The sequence below is a fragment of the Eretmochelys imbricata genome, chromosome 2 (genome assembly GCF_965152235.1).
Source record: "Eretmochelys imbricata isolate rEreImb1 chromosome 2, rEreImb1.hap1, whole genome shotgun sequence".
Taxonomy (NCBI): Eukaryota; Metazoa; Chordata; order Testudines; family Cheloniidae; genus Eretmochelys; species Eretmochelys imbricata.
In genome coordinates, this window is record NC_135573.1 from 24,356,740 (window position 1) to 24,371,113 (window position 14,374).

Consider the following 14,374-nt stretch of genomic DNA (forward strand, 5'->3'; position numbering starts at 1 on the left):
ACCAACAGAAGTTGTTCCAACAAAAGATATTGTCTCACCCATCTTGTTACCCACGCATGCTGTCATTTCCCCAAGGAAGTTAGAAGCAGAACCAGGAGTATACCCAGGAGTACTGACTCCAGTCCTCCACTCTGATAGTCAAAGGCCCGATGGCCCTTGCAGAGTTTTCACCATATTGTCCAACTGGGAGTGGGGGTGAGAGCCCTGCAGAACAAACTGGGGACTCAGGAGGCCTTCACACAAGCTCTGATTCTTCCTCTTCCTCCATCGAGTCACATGGCTGCCAGGGAGGTGTGCTATCAGCTGTCATCAGAATCTCCCGCAAAAGATGGGAGGGTGCCAAAGCTCGGAAAGGGGCTGTGGCAGTTAATGCCTCAAGCCATGCCTGCCTTGCAGGATGGAAGTGGGGTACTGTGATCACATACAGCTCTGTGGAAGAGGCACATTTCCCCAGCCACATGGTCAGAAGCAGATCTGCACACAGTAACCTGGCCCTGCTTTAATTTCGCATGGTTTGTCTTTTTTAAATCAAGGAAATTGATCAGAAGCTACAAATACATGGACGGTTTCTATCAAGTCAAAGATGGACAAACCTAGAAAACTTTATCCCGGCAGGAAAGAAATTGCACTTCTGGAGGAGTGGGCCAGATCCTCAGCTCGTATAAATTGGCCTACCTCTGTTGTTTATACCAGCTGAGGATCTGGCCCATTATGTCTTTCAAAAATCTCCCTGCTCTAGGCATAATGTCTTTGCCTTTGTGATTTTATCTATTCAGATGAGCTTTTGTGTACAGTACTCTCTAAGGGGCAGTGTTTCAGAATGGAGGCATCTGATTCTCCAATGCCAAAGTCCTGTTGCTTCACTTCCTTTTTATTTTATAAAACACTGTCTTCATTAAACAGTACCATTCTGTGATGTCAGGCACAAGGAATCTTTTTTTAAGGTGTGCAAAATAAATCGTTAGCTGGGAATTAATATTTAAATGTAGGGATTATCTTACATTGCAGGTATTGGAGCAGTGGCCTTTTGTTATATATTGTCTCTGTGTATAACGTTTATCATTAACATATGGTGAGATTAAAAAAAAGACACATTTATATTCCTGTTTTCTTCAGGTGTCAGTTTTATAAGAATCTTCCTGGTTTCAGTTTATCAGTCTCTCCGAGATTTATTGTTTAACCCTTAAATGGTAAAATGTTTCTCTGCATTCATCATTACAATTGAACTGTTGCAATGTCCTTGAATTACTTCTCTAACTTCCTGCACATACACAGACCCCTTAAAAATATGGATAATCTCAAGGAGAAAAGAGATATTTGGATGTCAATTTTATCTTAAAATAGCTTTTTCTGAAATTTAGCTTTTGGGCTAGATGACTCTTTGCCACTCTGAATATCAGCTGGTTGTCCTGGAGTAAAGGTAGCTTCAATTTTTCTTTATGTTCTACAAATATAAGAGAAAAGTTCAAGGTTACAGTTAGCTGGTGCATTTGAAATTATTTGCGCTTTAGTTGTTGAAGGAAAAATATATACAAGATGGTACTAGGTGTCTGCCCTTAGTTGATGTTTTATAGGAGCCTGTTACCTTGTTATCTAACATCATTTATTGTGAAGGTAGGCTGCAGATTTTTAGGTTTTTATCAGGGATACATTTTGCCACTGGAAGGAAGAGGTTTCTCTCTATATAATGTTATCTGAATTAGCACTCATCTCTCTGAAGCAAAGCATACAGTTTAGGGCTTAAGCATTACGGCCAGAATCAGGTGCATAATTGTGTAGCTAATTTTTATGCACAATTGCCACAATCCCTGCAAATTAAATGTTTTGTACACCCAGATGAATATTTAGACACCCTGTCAACCGTTTAAACATCGTGTTGCTCCTTTGTATGTGAAGTTGCTTTAATTGTGAGGCAGACTTTGTGCTTGCTGCCCTGTGCTTTCAATGTTTTGAAAATCGGGCTCAGCAAGTATCATTTCTAGTCCAAATGAGAGAGAACTAGGATAATATACAACCCCAAACCCAGGATTTTGGCGCTGCTTGGTTGTGTTGTGTCCAGTTCCTGGAAGATGTGTCCACATCACAAAAACCATCCCCCACAACTAACACTATTTGCCACTCTTGTTGGCAGCCTCAGCAGGGACGTCAAGCTCTGAGTTGGCTTGGAAACTGAGTTACTCTTTCTCCCATATGCAGGTCCATGTTAAGGCCTCTTGCCCTGTTTCTGCCCATTCTGTACCTGTTGTGTGGATAAACAGAAGCCTTCAGTCTCCAAGGCTATTACTCTCAAACCTTTCGCCAGCACTAAATTCACTCCATTGCGTATAGCTGTGCGACATGAAACTCCGAGCAGTCTGAGCAGCGTCAAGCAATGCAAGCATTTTATTTTGTTTTTAAATCCAATTTCAGGTTGGTCCATTCAGGTCCTGGTAAGGGATCCCCACAATCTGGGGTGGATTTATCTTTTGCAACGCGCACCGGTACAAGGCAAGGGATTGAAACCCATCTCTTCAGGACAGAGACTAGCAGAGACCTCTCACTGTGGACAAGGAACATAGTGCAGGGCTGCCACAATTCAGCTGAGCTGATCACGGAAATCACAACCTGTGAGTAACACTTGGAAGTTCTTCTTTACGTTGAGTCACTTTGGCATTTGCCCATAGCCTGTTTCTCAGTGCGAGAATCAAAATGCTGGATCTGTGATCGTTAGTCCGGGATCAATGCTTGGAGAAGTTTGTTGGTTTCTCCAAGTTATTTCCACTGGAGCTGATTGAAACTTCAGAATGTAGATGAAATGTTACTGTGAAAAGTTCATTGCTGCTTTTGCAGCCAGCTCTTAACTTCTATAGTAACCGTGGCAAATTGTGTGTTTTCAGGCCCCCTATGGTGTCATTCTGACTTCCATTTTGCTCTTTTCGTCCTCATTCTGATACGAGTCTAGCAGCCAATAATGCATGAAGTGCTAGAGTCAGAGATGGGGACCTCATGCCTTTGGGAAGTGATTGTCATGATGAGAAAGGAAGGGCTCCTGCTGCTGCTATGCTTCTGTTTCAAAGGCCCACAGCTCTGTGACCCCGGAAGGAACATCCTCGTGGAGTAAGAGGAGATATTGAGGGGGAGGGAGTAAAGATTACTGGTGATCTGGTTGGGGCACCTGTCTGAAAAGAAGAGTGGGTAAGGTAGGAGCCATAAATGTCCAAAATTCACAAATAGATATTGGCCATTTACCCACCTTGACCTGCTTTTTTTAAAATAAAAAAAGGGAGGGAAGTCTAATAACAATGGGTGCAAACCACCTCCCCCTTTAAGACAACCTACCTTCCTTCTAAGATGCAGTCAAGATTGAGTGACTGAGCACGGCAGTCTCTCTTCTTAGGGCTTGTCTACATGGGGAAAATGGCATAGCTATTCTGGATTATCTCCCTGTCTGGATGCTCTCATTCTGGAATAAAAGTGTCCACAAGCAGAGTTATTCCAGAATAGCAATAGGGCTTCAAATTCACACCTCACCTTTTTTCAGATGAACTTCCCTTGCGGACAAGCCCATATTTTGGTCAACTGAACTTAAATGCCTGGCTGAGCACCCTTCACCCTGCCGTTCCTATTTGTTGGTTTGCCTTCTTACTTGTTCAAAGGGGTGCAGTTCTCGCTGTTCAAGACCCATCCCCAAAACCTGTAAAATCCTTGTTTTGTGATCTCTTTGTCACCCACTCTTTCCTTTCATCAATGCTCGTAAAATTGGGTACCCCATCAATTTTACTTGAAGGTCTAAGACTCACCTGGCACTCAGTCCCCGAGCTAACCTAAAGGTTAAATCAGCCATGCTGCAGAATTCCTGCTGCAATAGATGCTGGTTACAATTATCAGGGTCTTTTTTCAATTACAAGGAAACTAATTAGTACTCAAAAGTGTCTTCATCTTTGTTGAAATTCTTCAGTGATTCCCTTTGCAGCTTTTAATTTTCGATGCTCATTTGGTGCTTGAAAAGAGAGGCTGACTCTCTGAATGTCTGTTTTGGAAGCAGGGGTGCTACCTGAATCTTAAGGTTAATGAGATTTTCTTTTGTATCTTGGCATTCAGAGATGCACACAAACATGAAGGGTGAGACAAACTACAACACCCAACAAATTAATTTAACTATATATATTTGGGTGTTGTAAAGCAGAATGAATTTCAGTAGTCTTTCACAGGCTGGAGGCGTAGAACAAGGTCATGATTAATTTACTGTAGGTCTATACCAAATGTGAAGTTTCACCAGGTATCAGTCAGTTCTCAGAGTTCTGCTTTTCATAGTCCTTCTCCACAGCTCTTCAGTCCAGCCTTTAAAAATAACACTTTTGTTTTAGTGCTAAGTGGTATAAACTGTTCTAATTTTAGGGCATGTCTGCACAGCTCTGATTTTGTGGCCAATGACAGGCAGTTATCTTAACTGCTTACAAGTAACACAGCTCAGTTTACATCATCCACTCACCTGCCTTTCTTCCGTCTACACCCGACACTTATCTGCCTAGCTCCGTCCTGACAAAGACATTCATGTCAGTTGATCCACTGTGCCTCTGTAAGGAGTAGTGTCCTGAGGAGGTGCCCATGAAGCCAGATCAGCTGCTCACGGGGCAATGCATTTGGAAGTGTCCTGGTGCAGAGAGGCAGCCTCTTGGGAGAAAGGAGGACCAACCAGAGTAGTTACTCAGACCAGGAGTAGCAAAAGCTTCCTACAAGTGTGTGTGTGGGGGCCACCAGCACCCAAACCATGGCCACACCACCCCTTCCCACCAAGCCCCCACCCTGCCCCTTCTCCCTAGTCCCCACCCCATGCCGGCTCTTCCCGCCAAGATTCCAGTCCTCACTCGCTCCTCTCCCCACACACCCGTCCCTTGCCCTGATAGCTGGTAAAAAGTGGGAGGGCCAGCCCCCCCATTCCGGCACCCCTGACTCAGACACAATTTGGGGTTCTGTCGGTACTGCATAAAACAAACCCATTTGAAACACTTATGGAGAGGATTGCAGAGAGGACTTCAAACTAGAACATGTAGCTATCTTTGAATAGTTAGGAACAGAGTATGGAGCAACTGATCTCATATTGGAGGTCAGGGGAAGGCATAGTACCCTACAGGTACATGAGAGGCTTATTTCCAAGTAGAACTCCAGGCAGATGAAGGTAAAGACTGCACTCCTCTTGAGCAAGGAGTCAATCATTCAGGTAAGTATACCTATAAACAGTCAATGAGTGGCATTGTGGAGGTAACCAATAGCCTTGCCCTGCTGAGCACAAGAACAGCAGTAAACAGATCAGAAGGAACAACTAATTTCACCCACTCTCTATCCCTGAGCAAGAGCAAAGGATGAGGAAGGGCTTTACATATGCCTGATGGAAATTCAGTTGAAAGTTAACTGGTTCCAGTTGGCAATCAAATTTTGGAACAGAGCCAGGGCAACTCATCCTTTTGTAGACATCACAGACCAGCAGAAACCAAGAGAATCCTGTGAAAGGACTCTAGTGAAACCTACTAGAATTTCCATGGGAATTGGTACTATGTGTGTGTGTGTCTATTATGTATAAAACACACACAACTATATATGTTAAAGGAAACTCAGTGAAAGCCAATTAAGGAATAGTGCCTCTGGAATACAGAATAAAAACACATAAAATCCGACATTCAAATCCACACCGTCTAGTTCTTTAGCTACTCATCTCCAATCACCAATCTCATACCCACACTACTTTAACTCTGTTTCAGAAAAGTGGCTTGAGTTTCTGTCTATAAAAGAATGTTGGTTTCTTTTTAGTTAAATAGAATTTGGAAGAGGTTTAAAGCAGGTCAAAATGTGGACGTAGACAGGGTGACTCTGTTTCCTTTAAAAGGTAGTTTCCTTGTTAATGTTGTAAGTAGAGTGGATAATAAGTCACCATAGATGTGAATGGTATTTTACAAATATAAGCTTCTTAAGGGCAGGGGTTTCATAATCTCAATTTTGTTTTTCATATTCAGCTTGCACCTACAAAAACCAGGAGTGCCGTTTGACCATCCATTATGAACATGGATTCTCTCTCACAGCTGAACCACAAGATGGTGCCTTGTCCAAAACAATTGCACAGTGTCCCTATGAAAAACTAAAAATGTCTTCAGATGATGGCATTAGGATGCTTTATTTAGACTTCGGAGGCAAAGATGGAGAATTTGTAAGTACTGCATTTAGCTATGGGAATGCAGGTGACCATTTATGCATGCAACTATTACAAGCAATTATTCTTTGCATGATTAGCATGACAGTATGCTCAATGGAGCTGCCTGTCCTTGAGTTCGTGGTTTGGGGCAGGCACTTACAAGCCAGCTAACATAGGTTAAATATACACGTATGGGTGCCATGATTTCTTGGTACATGGTAAATTGTTCCGTGCACTGTTGAACTCCTAAAGTAATAATGACTGATAGCTATTAAAATTTATAAGGAAATTGGCTTTATCACGATTACATGGACCTGTCCTTAGAAAGAGTCAATAAAATAAAAATGGGGTAGGGATAAAATGGTAAAACCATGCAAGGAGGGAAGAATGATTTCCTGTATTTAGGGACAAATTGGGTTCCATGGTGGTCAGACACTCCAGAGTTTTTGCATTTGTATGCATCAATCTGTAAACACTTATGAAAAATGCAAACACTTGTTAACTAAAGGACTGATTTTCAAACATGCTCAGCACCCACAGTGACACTTATGGCCAGATTTTCAAAAAAACCTCAGCCACCAATCTGTTGTGCACTTTTGAAAACCTGGCCACTTATTTTGGTGCCTAAATGGACTTTAAGCACTTATGAAGATCTGGCCACAACTGTGGTGCTAAGTTCTTTTGAAAATTCTGTCCTATGTCTCCAGTCTTGCTAGGTGCTTGCTACTCCTAGTTAAGTTACTGTAAATTGAAGGTGCTGAGTACCTAAAAGGATCAGGCTATGATGTTGCACTTTAACGCCATTGACCTGCAGCAGTGGGAGAGAATGGTTTGGAAAGTCATTTTCTGTAGAAACACACTGTTCCCATTATTTGAATGTAGAACAAAGAGTGGAAATAAATGGCCATTAAAATATAGTGCCACTATTCCTGGCTTTATGAAATCCTTACATCAGACGCAAAGAACCATATCAGCTTCAAGAAAGTGCAGAACAAAACATAGTCTCATTTCAAGGATAGAGACTGTGGGCTAGATCCACAAAAAGGACTTTGGCTCAGCACTGTAGCACCTAACCCTTAGATACCCTTCCACCTAGTGGAATCCACAGCCCTGAGTTAGGTGCCCAGGCTCTGTATGTAAGACATATGGAGAGTTAGCTGCCCAGGAATGGGATTCACAAAAGCCAGCAGGCTGAGCAGGGAGCTGCCTCAGCTAGCTAACAGGAAATACTGAAGAGAGGGGTAGGGCTTAGGCAGGGTTCATGGTTCTTCATTCAAGGTTCACAGCCATGAACTCTCTCCTGGCGTTGGGAACCTAAGCCAGGTCAGCTCTTTCTCACAAAAAAAACAAGAGAACCCCCACTTCTGTCCCCACCCCTGCCAGGAGCCCAGCTGTTAGCACAATTGCCAGGATGTGGAAGATCCAAGTTCCAATCCCTGTTTCCTATACAAATTGGGATAGTTTCAAAAGGAGAGACTGAGACAGTCCTACCCCAAATACCCCATAGCCCAGTGGTTAGGGCACTCTGCTGAGAGCTGGGAGACCCAAGTTCACATTCATGCTCCAAATCAGACAGAGGGAACAAATGACCCCAGGGCTCCTGGGGGAGCAGCCTAACCACCGGGCTAAAGGTTTCATATAGACAGCGGTAATCCTACCACCATTGTGTGGGGGCTGATTGGTTAGTTAGCCTCTGAGCATGCTGACCTTAGCAGATCCCACAGTGAGTTAGCTGGGGGAAGACCTCATCTGAGGATCTTGACAGGTTATAGGCATGAGTTAGGTGCCGGGGCATCAGGACTGAGGTGATTGTGTACATGCCCAGCGGCAAATATTTAGGGGCTTAGAAGACTTTATTGGTGGAAATGTAGGTGTCTAGAGAGTTTAGGCACCTACAGGGTTAATGAGCAGCTACGTGAGGGTTTTGAGGTTCTAAATTTTGACTTCAGTTCCTGAAGTGGCAGTTAGGTGCCTAAATCCTTGTGTGGAGCTAGCCCTGTATTAACAGTGGGATTCTATAATAGAAGATTTGACTGTCATGCTCTTGCCTACTACCTGGTGATGACACCTTGTACTGTACATTAATTTATATGTTTATTCTATGTAGAATGAGGTCTAGCATCGAAAACAGAACAGCCATAGTTGCTATAGTGCGATCAATGGGATACAAAACATTCCCTCTGCTGTTGCAGGAGGCGAGGTGAAGAATCTATTTTCCTTCTGGAAACTGGCTTGACTGGCAGTTGTTGAGGCACTGGCCCTCTAGAACAGCCAGTTGCCATCTTTACCCCATTGGCTAGTTAAAAGATGGTGCATCTGGACTGGTCCATCTATAGCTGCTAGGATAAGAAGGTCTGTGATATAAATGCACAATGACAACGTGTGCAGTGAACAAGTATTTCAGAGACCCAGACTACTCATACTGGAGTTGAGTTCTGCTAATAGTGTCAAAAAGAGTAAGAACAAACCCTTAATGGAAAGTGACATACCTATCTGTCTATCGATGCCTCTTTTAGATGCATGTGACATTTAGAAATTATATTCTATATATAGTGAAATCCATTGTAGGCACCTACTTGTGGACCTGAAAAGGCAGCTGCCTGGAGCATGTTGGTGTTCGTATAAAGCTGAAGTCAAATTGTACACTGAATATTTGCAAATTGTTCTTAAGACAGTTTGTCTACGACAGGCAGCTTCTTGTTTTATTTTCACTGAGATGCTGAAACATCCTAATCTCTGAGCTGAATTATTCACTCGATCCCACCATTCTTACGGCTTCTAAACTCAGTCCAGAATTTTTTATTGCTCTATCACTCAGAATCGGTTTTGTGTGCACGCCTACATCAGGAAGTTCAAACAGAAGCATGGGGGAGATAGTTGAAATGTTCTGCAAATCTAGTCAGATACTTCCCTCAGAAAAGCCTGTAAACACGTTGCACCGTTTCTGCTGTTGCTCTGCCATCAGGCTCAGACGTGTGCCGATTTTATTTTTTGCACTTGCAAAGCAGAACACATTAAACAAAAGAAAATAGAATTAAGGCAGTTTTTCAAAAAAAAGAAAAATTCAGGTTATTTGCCGCCTTAATGTTGAAAGGCATTTTTGGATGTGCTGTGGGGAGTCAATTTCACTCAGTTCGCTAAAGCTGTGTAAAAGTATGCCATTTCAAACCGCTATCTCAAACTGAGTCTTGAGGCCATGGTTCAATGCATTAACCAGTCTCAGACAGTGTTCTCAGTTAGTGAACACAGACTGACTGCTTGAATTGCTCCAGCCTCCAAACCTCAGGCACTCAGCCTCTCTTTCACAATCCAAACTGTGCCCCCTAACCTTCCCCTCTCCTGTGTGAGGCTCCCTTTAACAGCTGGAACTTGAACCTGTTGGAAAATTTCAGGGGTTAAACTAATTCCACCCTCTAAACAGAAGTGTTAGGATTCCCTGAGACCTTTCTGCTGGGTTTATCCAGAACCCCTCATCCAGTTCTGGGAGGACACTTCATCCACTTCTCTGGGATCCAAAAAACTCAGTTCGACTCCAGCCTGTCACTCAGATTATTGTGTTAGACATGCAACAGCTCTTTGCCCGGGCTGGCCCGAGAACCGGTGATTTATTTACAGGGGGCAACCACAATTCCAATTCATGTTGTACACCATAAAGTTTGTATACATCTTCCCTAGCCCCTAGCATCTATACTTCTTGCATTAAAGACCAATTGCTTTTCAGATTGCGTAAGGCAAGCTTGGATGCAGTGTTGGCCCCAGGATATTAGAGAGACAAGGTGGGTGAGGTAATACCTTTTACTGGACCAACTTCTGTTGGTGAGAGAGACAAGCTTTCAGACTTACACAGAGCTCCTCTTCAGGTGTTTCCCAGAACCTGAAGAAGAACTCTGTGTAAGCTGGAAAACTTGTCTCTATCACCAACAGAAGTTGGTCCAGTAAAAGATATTACCTCACCCATCTTATCTCTCTAAAGCAAGCTTATCAGTTCAGGGATTTTCTGTATACTTTATCTATTCTAAACAGATCCACAATAGTTAGTTTAGTTAGTTTTTGCTTCTCTTATTTACAAAAATGTATTCACAATAGTTAGTAGTTTCAGCAATTACTTGTTCAGACACGTCTTATCTTAAGTTGGGCCTGCTCACATCAGCTAAGCCAGCCCTACAGGAACCTACCGTGTTCAGTTTCGAGACTCATCAGAAAGCAAACTCTGCAGCTCTAGGATTTTTTGGACAGTGGCAGGGTCATTGATTACTCTTAATGACCTGAGTAACAAGACAAACTGTAGAAAAATAAGATGCAGTGTGATGTACATGACAAAGTGCTGGTTTTTATCTGATTGCTTTAAAACTATTAGCAGATAATAGATCAAGTAAATAATCGGCAAATGACGGCTAGTTTTGTCAGTACTTTGTGACCTGAACCACCACTAACTCCATCTCTTTTCTAATTTCAGCAACTGGACCTTCATTCTTGTCCAAAGCCAATTGTGTTCATCATTCATTCCTTCCTTTCAGCTAAGATTACAAGACTTGGTTTGGTGGCATAAATTACATCGGTTTCCTAAAAGAAAAATGAAACTGTCATGCTAATCTGCAGTACAATCAATAGAAGACACCTGTAGCTGCTAGCAATGTACAAAAGATTGGAGTTCAATGCAAGGACTTCAGCTCTGGTGATTCTCCAAGGCCCAGCCTTCATTTTGATCAACGACAAAGGAGGCACACACCGAAAAAACCCAACAGATTTTAGACTCAGAACAGTCGTTTCAGTCACTGTCAGTTGCAGGAGACAATAACATAGCTCATTGTAAACAATGGCAAAAATGGAATTTTACAATGTTAGTCATTTAAAACCACATACTGTACAGTGGAAATGAGTATAGTACTGTATGTGTAAGCATTTCAAAATCATAAATCGTGCCTATTTCAAAGTATTTGTTTATATAGAGTAAGTAAGGGCTAAGCAGATGCAAGACTGGGCACTTATCAGTCGTGATTCAGAATAAGGCTTGATATTTGTTTCTCTTTTTTGATACTACGTGAAGTGGTGGCTTTACGAAGATTAAAAAAAAAATCAGTAAAATATTACTTTAATCCCAGTTGATGTGCTGTTTAAATATCTTGCTGTTCCATAAGAAGGAGTCATGAGAGGCAGCTGCTTTAACGCCCCGGCAGGTATGTTTTGTGTGTGCATGTACTCCAGTAGGGTACTCTAAAGCAGGAGTTCTCAATCTTTTTCTGTCTGAGGCTGTCCCCTTCCCCCCTACAACATGCTGTAACAACTCCCCAGCCCACCTGTGCCCCCAAAACCGTTTTTCTCATATGCGCTAGATTAAAAGCCACGGCCAGCATTAGAGGGTAGCAAGCAGGGCAATTGCCTGGTGCCCCACGCCACAAGGGGTCCCATGAAGCTAAGTTGCTCGGGTTCACTTTTTTGCCCTGGGCTCCACTGAGTCTGACACCAGCCCTGCTCTCTGGTTTATTTTGGCGTACCCCCAGTTGAGAACCTCTGCTCTAAAGCAACCAAGAGCTCCTTAGTGAACAGCCCAGCACCCAGTTCAGAGCATCCGGGGCATTTTCTAATGGTCCTTATGTAATGAACATATGTGCACATTCCTGTAAGGGGCACCAAAGCAGCAGTAATCATAGGACTTTTGTTGTATAGCCGGGTAACCACAAGAGAGCACAAAGGGGCCTGTTCAAGTGTCCTTAACTTATGAGCAAACAGGGTAAACTTTTTAAAAGAACTAACCTAACTTTAAGAGCCTAAGTCCCACTGAAGGTCAGGGGCACCCAGTCACTCTTCAAAATCGGACTGAAGAGCTTTGGAAATTTTACCCACAAGGCAAGTTATGGTGCCTCACTTAACATTGTGACCTAGTAGTATGCCCTGCTGCTAAATCAGTTAAATGGAAATAGATTTCATTAAGAAACATGTGTAGCTCTGTAATAATTCGTTTAAAAATGCATTTGAGATACAGAAAGTGGCCTGAGAATTTAGTAGGAGTGGAATGAAAAACTGTTGATCACGTAGAATTTATACCACATTTAAGCTGCAAACAGAATTAACTCTTTGAAATAGATATTCGTAATGTGTTGACACTAAAGCCACATTTTGAAAGCCAGGCTTTTAGAAACAAGCAGAAGTCATGAATGTGATTGCTTGCAGAAGTTCAGCTGTAGCATTGCAATGATTTGTATTGCTTTTTAAACTTTACAAGTAAGCTACGTTTTAATTTAGATGTCACTCAATTGGCAAAGAAAACAAATCACATTAATATAATAAATAATAAAACAGTGATTCCATTTTAATTGTTTTCAGTTGAGGTCTTGAGCCCAGTAAATAAGTCAGATCTGTTTCCACATACATAAAGGCTTGATTTATGGTGGTTTCCATACATGTGTTAATTAGTAATAGAAAAATACTCATTTTAAATTTCTAAAGAGCTGCTGGGCTGAATTCACAAACACTGCACTGTACTTGCAAAACGTTATACCCGAGAAAGAGGTAATTTTGGAACAGTACATAAATGTAGTTATCTTCAAAGTAATTTGCCTATCTAGTAACTTTCATTTCTACCTTAATGGCACTTAATTCCACTTACAATAGGGAATTAAAACTTATTTTATTCCCCCCCCCCCAAAAAAAAAACAAAAGTTAAATAATTTGCTATTATTTTCCATTCATGCAGTTATCTCTGGTAGATCTTTGATTTCTTCTGGTTTAGGTATGCATGATTTTAGACTGCATAGACTTTCAGGGGGGCAAGTATAGGGTTGGGCCTTTGATCATAGAATCATATTTCAGTAAAAGCCTATGCAAAATGTATCAAAAAGTAAATGCCAAGGTTTGTGAATTTAACACAGGAGGCATCTCCCCTGAAACCTTCTAGCTCACGCAATGCAAAGTGTTTTTTGTCCAAGTACAAAATGTTTATGTATTTGGACCTCTGTTCCTATAGAAATTTGAGAGATTCAAGCAGCAGCTTGTGTACTATGGATAAGAGTCAATACATATGTAAATTATACTGCACTATGTCTTTATTTCTTTAACACTTAAAGTCACTGGAATGTTATATAAACATGTATGTTCATTGTAAATAATCAGAATTCATATTAGTATCAATAATTAAATTACACAGTATGTAATCTGAGGTGCTCAGTACTATATGAAGTATAAGTGAATAACTAAATAGTTTGCAAAGAAAGTTCATATTATATATTTATAGACAAATTAAAAATTATGGTAATTACAAGTGTTATTTCTTCATCATTTACAGATTTTGGAGTGATTCATATTTGGATGGGGTTGACAAAAGATGGGCCTACTCCACATTTATATGAGTATAGTTTATATTTTAGAGGGAAAATATATTTAATAAAAGTCATTTATTTGATTTTTGTGAGGTGAGCTTAATTTGTACAATAGGCTATTGAGAATTCAGTATTTACACCATTTCTGGTCTCAGGGAACATTACACTTAATTCATAAAATGTAAGTAGGTGGAAAAACACTTCTTCGCTGGCTTAAAAGTGCATTATAGTTATAGTGAGGACAATGTTCTTTAGACATGATTTTAAATGGGAGAGAAAATACACCATTATTAATGGTGTCAGCAGTGCGTCTGGTGGCCTGTGAAGTGAGCTGAGGGTCTCAGTCCAGTTCCTAGTGGACAAATAACCACATCCTGATATGCATCTCTGTTGGCAGTCTCTCTGATCACCAAGGACAGAAAGGAAAAGGCAACTCTACTACCTGGGGGTCACTGAAGGCATGTATGCAGCTGAGTGGGGAAACCTGCCGTGCCTATGAGGTATCTTTCCAGCACCTTTTCCAAGCACTAAATTCACTTTGTTTTCCCCAACACAGTTCCTGAAGCGTGTATCTGCCTGGTGGTAACAGTAGTGTAGTGAGAGTAGACAAATCACTGCCTTTGAACACTTCATTTTTCATCAAAAAAGTGGCTGGGGAAAGAAGATTTGGTTTCCTCTCACTATTCAAATTCATAAATAATGCCTTAAATAAAAAAAACCAATGTATCTTGTCTATAAAGCCTGCTCATTTAACTAACTAGATTGTGGTTTCAGAGAGAAAGTGTTCAGTCTAGTTTAGAACAGGCTTCCCATGCAGACACTTAAAGAGAAGGAGGGGACTTTTATTAAAATATTATTTGTGAATAATTAACTTTAACTCTAAATAGAACAT

The 14,374-nt window shown here is 41.4% G+C and overlaps 1 protein-coding gene across 1 annotated transcript in view; it reads left to right on the forward strand.

The window, feature by feature from the left end:
- The window catches only part of SNTB1 (syntrophin beta 1), a 177,869-nt gene extending 164,343 nt beyond the window's left edge, over window positions 1–13,526 (forward strand). The window contains exons 6-8 of the mRNA XM_077809846.1: window positions 2,410–2,606; window positions 5,991–6,181; window positions 10,623–13,526. Of these exons, the coding sequence (XP_077665972.1) occupies window positions 2,410–2,606; window positions 5,991–6,181; window positions 10,623–10,715 (481 nt within the window). The 3' untranslated portion in view covers window positions 10,716–13,526. The remainder of the gene's footprint in view (window positions 1–2,409; window positions 2,607–5,990; window positions 6,182–10,622) is intronic.
- Window positions 13,527–14,374: the final 848 nt, after the last annotated feature.